The 17,338-nt window shown below is 30.5% G+C and overlaps 1 protein-coding gene across 3 annotated transcripts in view; it reads left to right on the top strand.

The window, feature by feature from the left end:
- The window catches only part of LOC127729379 (nuclear hormone receptor FTZ-F1-like), a 38,054-nt gene extending 23,957 nt beyond the window's left edge, over positions 1-14,097 (top strand). For all 3 annotated transcript variants that reach the window (XM_052237201.1, XM_052237200.1, XM_052237202.1), the window contains 6 exons: positions 1,429-1,557; positions 3,069-3,209; positions 3,564-4,228; positions 7,096-7,200; positions 7,787-7,940; positions 8,437-14,097. In XM_052237201.1, coding sequence (XP_052093161.1) covers positions 1,429-1,557; positions 3,069-3,209; positions 3,564-4,228; positions 7,096-7,200; positions 7,787-7,940; positions 8,437-8,684 — 1,442 coding nt within the window. In that variant the 3' untranslated portion in view covers positions 8,685-14,097. The remainder of the gene's footprint in view (positions 1-1,428; positions 1,558-3,068; positions 3,210-3,563; positions 4,229-7,095; positions 7,201-7,786; positions 7,941-8,436) is intronic.
- Positions 14,098-17,338: the final 3,241 nt, after the last annotated feature.

The following is a 17,338-nucleotide window of genomic DNA, read 5'->3' as shown; positions in this document are numbered from 1 at the left end:
GGATATTAAATATGGCAGAGGTGCAGACAATTGTGGAACCTAATGAGCACAAGTGTTTGAAGGTATGGCCAAATCAGTGTCAGACCTAGGGTGGGTGAATATTTTGACCACCTTGGGCATGTTGGGCTATACTGTAGTAAACAAAAATGTGTGCCAGTCTTCAGTACTTCTGGTTAATCTCTCAAGAAAAACACATGAATATTTGAAAAATTCCCCTAGAACAGCTTATTTGGTTTTCTGAAAGGAGAAAAAAAAATAATTTTGTAACAGCGTTCCAGCTAGCGATTTCTCTGCTGCCCTTTTTAAAGATTTAATTTAATGATGGCTCTCTGACACCTTTTCATGGACTATCTTTCTCTTTTTACAACAACAAAAAAATTGACCATCAATTTACTTCCAGCTTGGAATTATAATTAATGAGACAACCAAAATTAATTTGGACAGAACACATAATAAATGGAAAAGCTTTTCAGCTTGAGTATCAGACATACATACTGTTTATCAACTTCCTTTGCCTCAAGTATGAAGATAATGTATGATATGCATTTAAACTGCTGGTACATTGTACTTATGATTCATGAAGAGTTACAAACAAATGTATATAATTACTCCCCTTGTATTATATTTCCAGGATTTTTTTTTTATGAAAATAATAAATTTATTGAACATGTTAAAGAAAACTGAGAGAATCTTGCTCTAATCATTTTATTTTTTCTATACATTGATCAAATTAATATAGTTCAGTACTTGTTTGTTATCTTTAGATATAAGAAGATGTGGTATGAGTGCCAATGAGACAACTCTCCATCCAAGTCACAATTTGTAAAAGTAAACCATTATATAGGTCAAAGTACGGCCTTCAACACAGAGCCTTGGCTCACTACGAACAGCAAGCTATGAAGGGCCCCAAGAATTACTAGTGTAAAACCATTCAAACAGGAAAACCAAAGGTCTAATCTATACAAAAAGCGAGAAACGAAAAACACTCGTGAACCACATCAACAAACGACAACCATTGAACAACAAGTTCCTGATTTAGGACAGGTGCAAACAAATGCTCATTATGGGTTTCTGCAGGGCTTTAAATGGACATTTTGCACATATGTAATATCTTTTCTTCAAACATGTCAAAGGAGAAATTCAAATATTTTCCTAATTATCAACAACGTTTTAAGTGAATATCATTTCCATACAAAGGGTAATAATAATATGGAGATTGTCTTATGTTAAGGGTGCTTGGCAATGACTGGAAGCCTAAATAGTTATTTTTTATATAACTCCTAATGTTTAGCCATCACATCTACTGTACTGTCCTGTACATGCATTAAGTAATTTCTACTAGATGACCAATTGCAGTCCCCTTTGAATCTATGACCACTGAAAATGTGAGTGTGATTGTTATACTGAGATAAACATTTTTATTTCTAGCTTCATCCTCTGGTAATGACATGCAGTACTCTGGTGACTTGAAATTTGGTTGGGATGAGCTCTGTCCAGTCTGTGGTGATAAGGTCTCTGGATACCACTATGGTCTACTAACATGTGAAAGCTGTAAAGGTAAATATAATACTGACAGACTTACAGGTCGTATTTTTCTTTGAGTTTATTGATTGAATAAGATAATATATTTTAGTACATGTAAATGACCTAAACTGTACTGGTAAAATTGTTCATCAATATACACCTACATTTTGTAGTGACAAGAATTAAATCTCTCAATTTGTTTTTAATTGAGCAAAACCTTTGATATTCCCATACTAAGAAGAGAAAACCTATTAACATGTAGGTACTCTTGAGCAAAATATATTTTAAGCTTATATTACCGTAGAAAGGCTTGTATAGTCCGCGGTTTTATTCTCCAAAAGTGGACCTTCCATACGGGGTGCGGACTATAGAGTACAATAAGCAAGAAATAAGAGAAAAATTTCAATTTCACGGGCGAGGTGGTTTGTTTACTTTCCGCCATCTTTGTTATTTATATTGTAGAGGGCGCTCTTATCATTTTTCAAACTAATAATTTTAACTCATCCTTATTAATAAGTTATTTCTATTCAATATCAAATTAATACTGATAAATATAAAAACTAAACCTTTCATTACAAATTTCTCGTTTCTTTTCAAATCATTGGTTGAAATAAACTGGTATCTGCTTGATTGAAACGATACAAACATAGTGAAAAAGACAACCGTAAACCAGCTTAGAATTTGTAAACTACAAAACGTAATCGGTTATTGTTCGTTCCGTTTTGGTGTTTCATACTGACTAATATGGTTTGTATTAGCTTAAGACCCTTCAAACATTAATGTGATAGATCTATTAAAGATTTTTTTACAAAAGGATGGAACTGTTTTACTTTCAAAGTCGTATTATAGTGATATCTGTTATGTACGGATTTCGACTCTCACCGGTTAATTTCTTCTTTTACACGTGCTTTTTAAACTTCCTGTTTAAACATACACAAGTTTCTAAATTGTTTTTTAAGTGAATTAAACTTATTTTAACAATCATGAAGCATTCTAGAATCATTTACAAGCAGTTTCAGCTTCTGTTTGATGATGGAAAACAGGTTTTTCCAAGAAAATACCGCAAACGACCGCACAGGATTTGAAATTACCGGAGTTTCATTAGACCTTTTCTAACAGTTACAAAAAGTTTTTTTACCTAAAATTTCGTGGGGAGAAGGGGGTGCGGACTATGTACCAGTGCGAACTATACAATCCTTTCTACGGTACTTGTAAAGATCATTTATAAATAAAATATTGTCATCATAAAGCAGATCCAGATAAGGATGTTTTATGACGAACCCTTGATACCAGTTATTCTCAATTTCTGTTACCATGGTTACCATGGTTATATTATCCAGGACAATGAAAGCAACACTATCATGACTATACACTGCATGCAATTTAAGATTTAACACAAACTTTTTCAGTTATTGTACAAAACATTCACATATAAAAATGAAAAAAAATGTTAAAATGGGAATTTGCCAAAACAAACAAAAATCCTAACTAAACTTGTCTCAATGCTGTTCATTTATTTACTTATAAACTTTAACAATTTTCAGGTTTCTTTAAACGAACAGTTCAAAATAAAAAGGTGTACTCTTGTGTGGATAATAGATCATGTCTAATCGACAAAGCACAGAGAAAGAGATGTCCTTTTTGTCGATTTCAAAAATGTTTGAATGTTGGTATGAAACTAGAAGGTAAGTTTTGATCGTTAGATGATAAATAATTACATCAGTTACATGTGAAAAATTAAATGCTTATGCACTATAAATTTTTTTTAATTAAATAAGTTTTTTATATATGTTGTGTATTCAAAAGTAAACAGACTTTAGACGGGGACAAAGAAAATTGAATGTAAAAACAAATTAAGAAGACTTTCACAAAGTAAAAATATTTCATAGTTCTTATTACATACACAGAACAATTGAATTGATAGGTTTAGCGACTGACCCAAACAATCACAGTTTTTAATGTTTTTTTTTATATAATTATTGACTTCCTGAAGTTATTTTTCGTAGCTATTGTATATAAAATTGAAAATATTTTTTTAGCTGTAAGGGCAGACAGGATGAGAGGTGGAAGGAACAAATTTGGCCCAATGTATAAACGAGACAGAGCACTGAAGCAACAAGCAGTTAGACAACAGCAACAGATGCTGGCACAATGCCAAATACGACTACAGAATGGGATGACAAGTCCGGATGAGGATATTAAACCAGACCCAGCAATGTTACAGCATATTTCACAGATGGTCTCAAATAGCATGGGATACAACAGCTCAAACATGTCAGGCATGCCATCACCTTCCATGCCTGATTCTCCTAATTCTGACATCAGTTGTGTGTCGTCCTCCCAGCCGTCACCCATTACGTCACACCCACAATCGCCATACACCATGACCCAGAACTTCCATCCACCTTCGATGATGCACGACCCCAGGAACCATTACTCCATGCCATCATATCAATATCATCACCAGATGGCACCACCAGTTATACCAATTGTGCCTCAGACAATTATAAATATGAAAGCAAATATGACTGATGAAATGGAAATCAAACACAAACTATTATCATTTCTTCATAATGCATTTGGTGCTGAAGATATTCTTAGTCAGCCAATCAAATTATTACAGATGATTTGTAAACTGTCAGATCAGCTACTATTTCTAATGGTGGAGTGGGCCAGGACTTCTACTTATTTTAAAGAACTAAAGGTTAGTACATTTAAATCACAGCCATACAGGGATAGAGGTGGGATTGATTTAGGTTCAAATATATGTATATGTTTCTTTAGCTAGATTCCATTGAACAATGTATGTAGCTGTCAAGAATATGTTAACAGATATACAATGTACATGTACTTTTATGCCCCATCTATGATTGTAGAGGGGCATTATGTTTTTCGGTCTGTGTGTCCGTTCGTCCGTCTGTCCTGCTTCAGGTTAAAGTTTTTAGTCAAGGTAGTTTCTGATGAAGTTGAAGTCCAATCAACTTGAAGCTTAGTACACATGTTCCCTATGATATGATCCTTCTAATTTAATGCCAAATTAGAGTTTTGACCCCAATTTCACGGTCCACTGAACATAGAAAATGATAGTGGGAATGGGGCATCAGTATACTATGGACACATTCTTGTTAAAACAAATATAATAAAGTTGATAATCATGATAATCAGCTATAATTGTTGTATTATGTACATGTATAAGGAATCAGATCAAGCCTTAAACTGATTACTTCTTTGTAATGAGTGCATATTTGATAAAAAGAATTTAAGTCACATTGCAATAAACAAAATGAAATGTACTGGATGCCGTCTTTCCTTTTAATGTAAGAAGACACTTTAGAACGTTACTACATGTATTTGCAAAGAAGAAGAAGATATACATGATATATAAACATTCTATTTATCTGTGAGTCCCATGTGGATTTTACAGGTGGCTAATGTGAGTTACACTTAAAGAACTGTAGTAGATAGCCCTTAATTAAGTACATGTACACACAACTGTCAAGTTTAAAAGTGCTTAATGCTATAAAATAATAATTTATTAAAAACAAATTTATAAAATGTAACAGTACATGTATGCTTGACTTGCAAAAACATTAAAGAAATGTGTTTTATGTTATTCAAATACACTATTTATCATATTTATACCAATCTGATTAAACATGATAGAATATATATCATGTGTTCAAGCTTTGCTTACAAGGATCTGACAACACTCTGTTCCACTCTTTTCTGGTATTAAAATTATTACATCAACCAATGAAATTTCAGCCTTCAAATTTTTGAAGGTGTGTATTAATCCCAAAAAAAATAGGAGGATCCCGAAAGTTCTTAAAAACAGAAATTAGAACAAAGTGTTGTTAGATCCTTGTAAGCATGGTAAGCAAGCTTGGACAAAGGATCTGTATTCTAATCAGATTGTATTTATGCTGACTTATTTGCAACAAAATAGACCAAAAATGGAGAAAATAATTATTGATTTTTTGGTTAGAAAATGAAGTGTGGTGCCTTCCATCCTTATTCTTTTGTGACAGTAAGCAGGAAACAGACATATATGTTTTACCCTATATGAAAAGAATATTAGTCACAACACATGCATCTTGTCAGAAAATTCCATCATTCACATGTACAGGGACTACATGTGTACTTAATACTATGTACAAATACATTGTCATAAATTACAATTACATAATATTCATAAGTATAAAAAATATTATAGTTATACAAGTGACTGTACAATGTATTTACTAAATAATTACATAAACACAATGTTGTGCTACATTAAAATGCATGCACACTGGGTGATAAAAAAAATTGTACAAGTAGCTAAGTACATGCATGGGTGAAAGTTCTAATAATATTTCGTAAAGAACTTTAAATGCTCTATGGACTTTTTAATGGAAATGGTTGTTTTTAGAAATTAGAAATACACTTGTCACTGTCATGATTGTAGACAAAATATGCAATGCCATGATAATGGACAAAGACAGGCACCATCAATAAATTATATTTTATGGGGAGTTCAATTTATTGCCACATTTAAGATAAAAAAAATCTTAATCTTGCATTGAAACTTGCATATTTGTAAGAATAAGCAAAATATTTTGTTAAGTTTTTTTTTGCATATACGTGTACATATATGTGTACAAATGATGCATTGGTATGATTGCACACACTCTGTATTAACTCTATTCTATATAGCTGTACGTAAAAAATAGTAACATGTATATAGCTGTCCCTTGATTTAAGTCTTGTCTCTAAGCAAAACAAAAAGTTTTAAAAAAAAAATACCATGAATATAAGAAAAAGAATAAATGGCAACCTAGCAAATCATAACAAAGCAAAACAAATGAACAAGTAGATATCTTCATTTGATATTTTATGCTAAACAGGATCCAATAAACCAATTGTTGTCTCGCCTTGACAGAGTCAAAAAGCGAGACTTAGGTATGCTTTTTCCGGCGGCGGCATCAATAATGTTTGTGATTAGGTCTAGTTTATAGTGAAGTTAAGTGAACCACTAGTGGTAGGTCAATGATATTTGGTATGTAGCTGTATTAGCATCAGCACATCTCATTACCATGGAGATTATATGGCCCTACCCCCTCAGTTATGGTCTATTGACTTTGAAACTTTGCTGAGTTTACATGTATTAGTTTGTGATTAGGTCAGTTTATGGGAAACCACTAGTGGTAGGTCATTGATATATGGTATGCAGTTGTATAAGCATTGGCATATCTCATTTCCATGGAGAATATATGGCTCCTCTCGCTTAGTAATGGTCTATTGACTTTGAAACTTTTGCTTTGTTTACGACATGTATTAGTTTGTGATTAGATCAGTTTAAAATGAACTGCTAGTGTTAAGTCTATGATATTTAGTATGCATGTTCGTGGGTTTATGTACAAATGTCTGTTGTTGACAGTTTGTCTCCTTTGAAATAACAGTTAGAAGCAGAAACTGTAATGTTTGTGATCTCTTAGCTATATATAAGCAATATACAATGTAGGAACAAAACTGTAGTAGCCAGTAACTAGGCAGAACACTCCGTTTATTGTTATTTCTGTATATTTTTAGGTTGAAGACCAAATGAAACTATTACAGAACAGTTGGAGTGAGATTTTAATATTAGACTTTGTACATAGACTTGCTCATGATACATGGAGTGGGGAGGTATTAATGGTAAGTTGGTATCAACTTATTCTGGAAACTTATTTTCCAAATGAATTTTTAGCTTTCCTTATGTGCATTTTAATGACATAAACAGATTTATGTTGTTAGAAGACTTTCTATAATAGTTTAGACTAAATGAGGCAATTTAAGTTAATGAAAAGTTAACATTTAAAAATGTAAACACAGTTACTATGGTTACAATCATAAAGTTTTCTTAAAGTTTTCTAAAGCTCATGTATATTGTTCACAGTATATATGTGTTACGTCTCTAAATAAAAGAGATGGAATTAGTATTTCAAAACTTTTTATAGAATCATGTAAATAAAGTTTTTAAGAGGCAAATCTCATCAATCCATTAAAAAAGATGCAAATGAAAGTAAAATTCAAAAACAAAAACTTATGGAATCCCATAAACCCCAAGAGAAGCAAGACCGATTGCATCAACAGAGTAAACCATGGCTTTATGAACAGGAACCAATTTAACATCCATGCCGCAATGATACAAAAATTTAATTCCCTGATACAAAATTGTCTTTATTATGTATATTAGGGAAATGGTCAGTGACTTAATATAGATTGATTATTTCTATTTTAGGGAAATGGTCAGCGACTAAATATAGATTGTTTAGATAAACTAGGATTATCAGACTGTAAAGATAGGATTAGAGACATGGTACGAAAAATGAGAGAACTGAAAATTGACGTCAACGAATATCTTTGTCTGAAATACCTGATTCTTCTTAATCCAGGTTAGTCGACCAGTTGACATTCTTTATACTGTAAAATCTTATTTAATTTATTATCTTTATGGACTTAAAGTTTTCAACGAACGAAATGAAAAACACAAGAAATACATATAGGACAAAATACAAACAGTACCTCTTTTTATGAGGATATCTTTAAAAAAGTTTAACCAACATATCAGTTTTTGCAACTGCTCAATTGTTTTATCAAAACATGTAAGATAATTGATCAAACCAAGTTAAGCATTGTCACAATTCTCATTCAAAAATTGAAATTTGGGACCAATACCTAAAGAACAAAATGTTGAGGTGCCCAACCCTGCTTCCCATACATTTTTTCATGAAATAGCTCAACACATTTTTGTATGTATTTTTTCACATAATTTATATATATATATATATCTATAAGGATATTTGCATTTATCATGTTAAAGATGTTTCCTTGAGTGAAAGAAAGAATTACAGAATTGAAAAGTAAAATTTGATGAATAATTTATTTTAGATGTCCCTGGGCTTGAAAACAGACAACATGTGGAGCAGTGTCAAGAAAATATAAATGCAGCATTAATGGAATACTGTATTAACTTTTATCCAAGTTTAAAAGACAAATTTGGCCAAGTGCTACTACGGCTACCAGAAGTTAGGGTTATAAGTATTCGAGCAGAAGAATTTCTTTACTACAAGCATTTAAACAATGAAATTCCGGACCAGACTCTTTTAATAGAAATGCTCCATTCTAAGAAAAAATAGTGATATTTATATATAAACTAGATTTGACTTGTGCCATAGACAGGTGACTCCCGCTCCTTTGTAAAATCAGAATATTGGTACCATGGAAATGGTAAGAAGCTCCAGGCAGCGATATATAATGATCAGAGAATGAAAGGTGTACTACTGGTTTGTACGGATGTTGACCTCAGAATGAAATCTTTGCAATATTCATCTTAATCATCTGTGTTTTCTGAAGTTCGAGCCTATTTAATATTCATGGCAAGTAATCTGAGAGCGATACAGGAGCTTTTTAATAATAAACAGGGATAAGGGCTAGATTTTAGTTCAAATAGATTAAGCATTATTGTGAACTATTTACATATTTTCCAGTTTAAAAAGGTTATAGTTGTCCTGAATTTGTCTGAAAACTTTGTGTTCAGTCTGAATTGTGAATTCTTTTCTTTTTATATTGGTGTATATCAATCTTTCCGTATAGTTATCACATGAAGTTTTTATACTGTTTCATGGTTTCCTCATACAGATCAGCTCAGGTTTTGACTTTTGATTTGACCTTGGTCAGAAAATGTTATATTTTTGTGAGAATAGTGAATTAGACAAGTCAAAAGACAAATAATGTTTCCATTATTCATATATATACTGTTTATGATATATATGTATATTTTGTTATTGACATGCATTTATGCATAAGATATTTCTTGCAAATGCATACAAATGGAATGAATATTCAGGGATGTAAATTTCCTTTTGTTAGTCACAAGCTTTCAAAATTGTATATTCCCCCTCCTGAGAAGTGGTTATTAAAATCAAATATTATACTTGTCATTACATTTCAGATAATGCATTTTGTTGTGGTCTACCTCTTGTAATAACAGCTAATTAGGATGTTTTTTTTTCTAAAACTACAAAAAATTTAATGCAATCTGAATTCTTTTTACACAACTAAGACGAAAATTTTTATCAATATCAATTTTGGTTTTATTTTGACAATTATAAACAAAACACACATTAAAGGTTCTTATATGACTGGTTATTAACATTTTCAGCTAAATACCACTATGGTGATATTTTGTTTGTCGTTCTGGTGAATTCTTCACACATTTTGTCCTTTTGGGGTCATTTATTAAAAGTCCTTTCAAAGAGATTTTATGTATAACTTTTGTTTCCTGTTTTTCTTGATTTCCCAGATGTTTGTTATTGGAAATTATACTTGTTAATGATCATGATGATGTTATATCTTTCATTTTCTTTTTTTTAGAACTAACGTGATTAATTTGGATATTTCTAAATATCAAGTCAACATTGACATTATCTTTTTTTTTTTTTTTTTTTTTCATTGACATTATCTTGAATGCTAATTTCACACATGTCACTCAAATGAGAGAAGAAGTCACGATGTAAACAAAGTAATAATTCTAAAAATAGAGACAACTGACTTCATATACTGTGGATTCATGCTTTTCATATGTTAATGATTTTCCACCTTCCGTTTACCTTTTTTTTTTAGAAATAACGCGATTGATTTGGATATTTATAAATATCAAGTCAACTTTGACATTATCTTAAAGTACACTTTCACACGTATCACTCAAATGTGAGAAGAAATCATGAAGTAAACAAAGTTATTATCCTAGAAATAGAGACATTTTGCTACTGAAGATTGAAGAAGAAAAAAAAAAATTGTGGATTTGCCAAAGTTTACTTCATACAAGCCCTATAGGAAATTAATACTTCATTGAGAATTTAAATTCTTGGTTCATCTTTACTAATGAAATCCTTGAAAATTAAAACCCTATAAATAACACTGGCTCCACTGTAGTACAGAATGTCACCAATCCTATCCTGTTGATCACTGTAAATTCATTTGATCAAAGGCTCAGCTTACTCTTGAAAGTTACATTCTATTGGTCAGATTTTATTTGGAAAAATAAGAAAAGGCAACGCATTCACTTAAAACCGTCATAAGTAAGAATAAGTTATTTCTTTGGCATTCAATCTTTTTTCATTTTTTAATGCAAAATTTTTGCTCAACTATGATTTTTTTATGTGCAACAACAATTTACGATAATAAAACATCTAATATTGATTTTTTATATTATTATGCACATGTCAATTGTACAAATGTAAATGTTCCCTTGACTTACTGACGATGACTTAATATGTAAATGACAATATATGTACTGTCCATGTGTTTCAGTATTAACATTGTTCAAGGTTGGGACCGAAATTTTGAAGGAAAGGTGTATCTGAATACAAAAATACTACTGAAAATATATAAAAGAAAAGTAAAGGAATAGATCTCTGATTTGAAGCAGTATTATTTTAAAATACCAAGTCTAGTGGACTTTTCATAATAAAATGCGTTGATATTATTTCTTAAATTCTTTGAATTGATAAAGTTTCTATATAGATATTATATTTCATCATCGTTTTGAAATTGAAAGCAAGCAATACCTACCATTGTCTTAGGACATAATTATATAATCATTGAAGAAATAGTATTAATTCGTGATGGATTAAACAATATCTTTAATTTTATTTCTTCCTGTGAATAACATATATCTTAAAAAATTCTAAACCATTTTCAGATTTACTATGCTGATATATAATTTCTTTCAGTTCTTTGATTCTAAATTAAATCTACAATTGATTGAAATATTCTTTTGTGGCCTTTTGACTCTCTTTTTCCTCTTTTTGTTATTCATAAGAGGTCCACATAAACATTTTTATTCCATTTTTTTTATGGGAATATTTTATATTGCATGTGGAGAAAGTGACTAACTATATGTAGGTAGCAAATATCTTAATTGTCCATAGAAACGAAAAAATTTGTAACAGTAAATACTTAATAGTATTAAGATGTAAATAAAAAATTAAAAAAAAAGAAACAAATATAAAGTGACCCATCAGTAACAATGTTAAAGGCAAGACTTAATGACAGATTAACTTGTTTACATGGTCGAGCCATGCTAATCGATAGTATTTTATTTGATGAATATCATGTAAACAAGGTCATATGTTAATTTATTTTACTTTTTGAGTAGTTTATTTTTAAGCAGCATCAGTTATTCAAAGTCGGGCAAGTAAAAGAAATCTTAACTTTCTCTTTTTAAGAAGACTCTTCTTTCTTCTGAAAATCTGTACCTATTATTAAAATTGCTTGTTACATACATAAGTGCTGTTTTATTCTCTTTTTTGCAATTTGATAAATATACCCATGTTATGAAATAGGGCAGCAATTTGTATTGCAAAATTATATGGGATGTTTTTCAGACAATCTTGGTGATTTACTCTCTGATGAACATGGAAAAGTGCTACAAATTTTGTTATTGCATCACAAATGTTATATTTTTAAGAGATATTTTTAATTTGTTCTATTGTTAATTATTTCTAAGAAAAGTGCTTTTTATCTTAGATTTTTATTTTTAGATAGCATTTTAGCTTCTTTTAAACTAATACAGAATAAGTACTAAAATCATGTTTATGGATTTTCCTGTGTTAATGATATTTATGATATATATTTTTGTGGATTTATTGCATTTCCTTGCTAATAAGGAATAATTGCATATACATTCATTTTCAACACTATATTAAAATTTACATCATGAAACTTTAGAATTTCTCTTTGTGATAATATAATAATGATTATAAAAAAAATCTTGAAAATTGTGATCCTTTAAAATGAATTCACACACAGGTTTTTAATTCTTGGGCCAATAAGCTGATTGCAGATGCATAGAGGAGGATGAAAATCATTTATTTCTCTAATATGCTGCTGTCTTTGTATAATTTATGTTATTTATAATCAGAAAGTGCTTATTGTTTATTTATTATTCACTTGTGATCTCATACCTTCATAAATTGTGAAAAAGTGAATTTATATCAGACCTTTCCATCTGCTATGATCAATTGTATTTATATTTCATTTCACAAATAATAACGATTCTGTGTGAAAGGAAACACAAGGACAAGTGACATCACATTAAAACTTTCACAAATATAGTATTGCAGTGTATATATATATCATTGTGAAACCCCTCATAATAATTTTTTGACAGTACACAAGGGCATAAAATTTGTGCATGTAGCTTTTTGATGAGTTCAATACATCTTTAGACCTGATGAAAATATATTGACTAGGGACTTAAAATGGGAAAAAGTGACAAGAATTAACAAATCACAGCTTTGGAATAATATGACATTAAATAAAAGTTATCGAAATTAAAGCAGGCCATTACACCTAAACTTTATTTTAAGTGAAGCTATTCAGAATAATAAAAAAAAACCAGTCCCATGTTCCGTTTAGACGGATTATTCATTGTTCAAATTAAAAAAAAAAATACAATTGATCATATCAGATGTTTACTCATAGACTTGTTGTGATGTAGATGATGTAAATATTACAGTAACTAGTGCCATGTTTTTATGGGGTCATTCATTACATTTTATATATATGTGTGTGTATGTATTACAATTTCTTGTTATTTTATAAGTATGATTGTTAAGAAGGTTTATGATGTATTTAGACACATCAGGTGTATTTTAGGTGTATTTATTATGAAAGTTTCATTTAAGAGTTCACAAACATTTTCAAGATTATAATGATTTAAGAATTTTTATTACATATTTTTTTTTTGCATCATTTTAAGTCTATTTTAATGTATATTCACACAGATAATTTGATATTATAGTATATGTTTTTGCCATCAACATGATAAAATAGACTTTTTCGAAGAGCATTTTGTTTGATCTCACTTGTTTAAGGATGAAAGAAGAGTTCATTTATGATGTGAAACTGGCAGTCTCTGCAAGGACTACAACCCCATAAAATCTTAATATTCAAAGATCTAAGAAATTTCATCTGTAAAGTTGAAATGATATTTCCTTTCTTAAAAAAACTAGGATATCAAAACCTAGAAAAAAAAATAATTGCAATCATCTTCTAGTCACAAAAAATTTATAATGCAGAAATACAAATTAGCCTTTTAGTTTCAATTTAAAGTTATCAATCGGATCTTAAAATTGTAGTACATATATTTTCTTATGACTAGATCCTTTTGATTAAAAAAATTAATTTGTGCTGTGAAAAAAAAACTCATTCCATTCTTTAAGTTTGTATGTTTAAGCAAAATTGAAAGTTCTTGGCCAAAGGCTCATCTACAAATGTATACAAATGAACAATTGTGATTGATTAAATCAGATAATGTTAATGGTTTTGTTGTAAACAAGGGAGACAACTTGGCTTCATTCATTGAGAATTGTATATTGATAATAATATATATTGTTGATTGTACTTTTGACTGAGTCTTTAACAAGTAGAGAAATATTACTAATGTTTTCAGATGTAGCATTTATAATGTGTACATTCTCTTGTTAGACTTGTTAATCCAGAGACTCTCTGGAGAAATCTAAACAATAAAAGATAAAAATAAAATGTTTTGTTTTCATGAAGAAAAATATATATTGCATCCATTTTGAGAGGCGTATGTAGATGTCTTTATGAAAGAATTGCACCACACACACACAATTCTTCAGAAGTTTAAATACCGTGGATTCATTATCATTTGTTGAGTACCAATTTTCTTTCATTTCTTGAGTATATGTTAACAATGAATTTAAAAGTGCAATAAGGTATAAATTGTTTATAGGCTTTTATACAAACTTTTGTAAAACCAGGAAATCAAATCTCCACGAAAATTCCATTTTTCCTCAATCCACGAAAATTGTTACCTAGGAAAATAAATGTATCCACAGTAGGACGTTTAAGTACCCTCAATGTAAACCCTTTAGTAGCCACTACATGGTCTAGAGCAGGCATTTTGTATTATCATATATCTGCTTATATAACCCATAGACGCTTACTCATTTGCCAGTGTGTTAGCCATTTAGTAAATGAACTTGGCAGTTTGGAATCGTAGTCAAATTCTGTGTTTTCCTGACAGGATTTGCCATAGTCGTTTCTCAGAATGGATATTTAGTACTTGTATGGCTTGTCATTACCTCTTATTGCTTTTGCTGAAAATATGGGGATATCTTTGATCTGGCTTGGTAAATGCATTAAAACTTTACAGCAGGTAGAAAGGAAACAAATGTTAGAATTGTGAAAAAATATGTAATAGAACAGCATTTACTAAAGCTGAGAGAAAATAAAAGGTAAACAAACCGGAAAACCTTTCTAGAACTATTGCTACATATATAAATATTCTGAGCAATCAAATCATTTTGATATTTTAAATTATAAATCAGTCTTTAAGTTTTTGAAAAACCTAAATGATTTGCTGTCTCTACACAAAAGTTAATGAAAAAAAACATGAAATGATATTAAACAAGACAAAACAATGTATTTACAACTTAGGCATACACAATGTGCTTCAAATGGATAACAATTACACATTGACCAAAGCAAGTTAAAGTATGAGCAGTATCAAAATACTAATGTGATTTAAAAAAAATGAGTTATGATTGCCAATGAGAAAACTACCAACATGTGACCACATTTATTCAAGCAACAAAAGTTCACTGCACGGCCTTTAACAATGACCAACACCAATACAATAAAGTACTGGTAAAATATAAAAGGCCCCAATCATACAAAATGTAAAAAAAAAATCAACAAGAAAACAATTGGCCTTATTGGTAATATAACAAAAGGGGAGAAAATAACCAAAACCAACTACCATACACATTTTTTATGACCTTTGGTCATATATGTTTCAGAATGATAAATTTTCAAAAAAAATGTTCCTCTTAAACTTCAAGGCAACATCTTTTCAAACATTCAGTGGATTGAGGGTTGGATAAACCGCAACAAAACTTCGACATTGAATATTGATTGGGTAGCAGACTTAGTGGCAATGGTTCTAATGTTACCAGGCGAAAGATACCAAAGGGACATTCAAACTCAAATGACAGTTAATCTGTCTTTCTGACACTAGTTGGCAATAAATAATGCAAGGAAAGTCCTTTATATTAGAAAAATAATACTTTCGTTCTAAGATTAATAACATGATCACAACAAAATCTTCTCATTCAAAACGAGAAGGCAAAATGTTTTTTTTTTTTCTCAGGAGATTGGTTTTGAAAGACCCCCTACAAACTACTGCCATTAATTCTTAATAGATAAAAAAAAACATGGTGATACTGGTGTCACAAAGTGTCAATAAAACACTTTAGAAGATAATTTTGTCATATTTTCTTTGAAACTGCGCATGCTTTGCTGATTTTAACCAAACAACAGGTATATATATATGGAAAGTCCCTAATGACAAATCCAAATTATGTTCTGATCGGTTGAAATAAAAAACATATCCGCCAGAGGCAATCTTTGATTCTAATTGACCAATTTACGATAATGTTCTCCTCTGAAACTTTGAGCATTGATTATTCGATCACCTTCTACAAACGATAATAATTTAATGTTGATTTGCATACGTCCAGGCCGACTTTTGTGTTGCTAAATCTGTAGTTTTCTGTTTTTATGGACTGCTGCGTGTCCTTTTTTTTTGTCACGGTGAGGTCTGTTTTTCTTTAACTTATGGTTTTTGTTATCCACTTGGTATCATCTCCTCCTTTTTTAGCTCACCGTTCCGAAGGAACTGCGAGCTTTAGCCATCACTTGGCATCCGTCGTCATCTGTCGTCGTCGTCCGTCTGGTGTAAACTATTTCAAACATCTTCTCCTCTGAAACTACTGAACCAATTCCAACCAAACTTAAGCTGAATGATCCTTAGGGTATCTAGAATAAATTTTTGTTTTATTTTCTGTTTCGTCAAAAAACATGGCCGCCATGGCTAAAAATAGAACATAGGGGTAAAATGCAGTTTTTGGCTTATATCTCAAAAACCAAAGGAGTTAGAGCAAATCTAACAATAAGTAAAAGTGTTCATAAGGTAAAGATCTATCAGCCCTGAAATTTTCAGATGAATCTAATAACCCATTGTTGGGTTGCTGCCACTAAATTGGTAATTTTAAGGACATTTTGCAGTTTTTGGTTATTATCTTGAATAGTATTAATGATAAAGATAAACTGTAAACAGCAAATATGTTCAGCAAAGTAAGATCTACAATAAGTTTATATGACCAAAATTGTCAATTGACCCCTTAAAGAGTTATTGCCCTTTGAGGACAATTTTACATGATTTTTTTATCATGTTTACTAACTTTAAAAAATCTTCTCCTCTGAAACCACTGAACCAATTCCAACCAAACTTAAGCTGAATGATCTTTAGGGTATCTAGAATAAAGTTTGTGTTTTATTTTCTGTTTCGTTAAAAACATGGCCACCATGGCTAAAAATAGAACATAGGGGTAAAATGTAGTTTTTGGCTTATATCTAAAAAACCAAAGGAGTTAGAACAAATCTGACAGAGGTTTAAGTGTTCATTAGGTGAAGTTCTATCAGCCCTGAAATTTTCAGATGAATCTAATAATCCATTGTTGGGTTGCTGTCACTAAATTGGTAATTTTAAGGAAATTTTGCAGTTTTTGGTTATTATCTTGAATAGTATTAATGATAAAGATAAACTGTAAACAGCAAATATGTTCAGCAAAGTAAGATCTACAAATAAGTTAATTTGACCAAAATTGTCAATTGACCCCTTAAAGAGTTATTGCCCTTTAAGGACAATTTTTCACAATTTGTTTATCATGTTTTCTAACTTTAAAAAATCTTCTCC

This window comes from Mytilus californianus, unplaced genomic scaffold (assembly GCF_021869535.1).
Source record: "Mytilus californianus isolate M0D057914Y unplaced genomic scaffold, xbMytCali1.0.p SCAF_2, whole genome shotgun sequence".
NCBI classification, from domain to species: domain Eukaryota; kingdom Metazoa; phylum Mollusca; class Bivalvia; order Mytilida; family Mytilidae; genus Mytilus; species Mytilus californianus.
The sequence above is the reverse complement of the archived record's forward strand: the minus strand, read 5'-3'. Positions and strand labels throughout refer to the sequence as shown.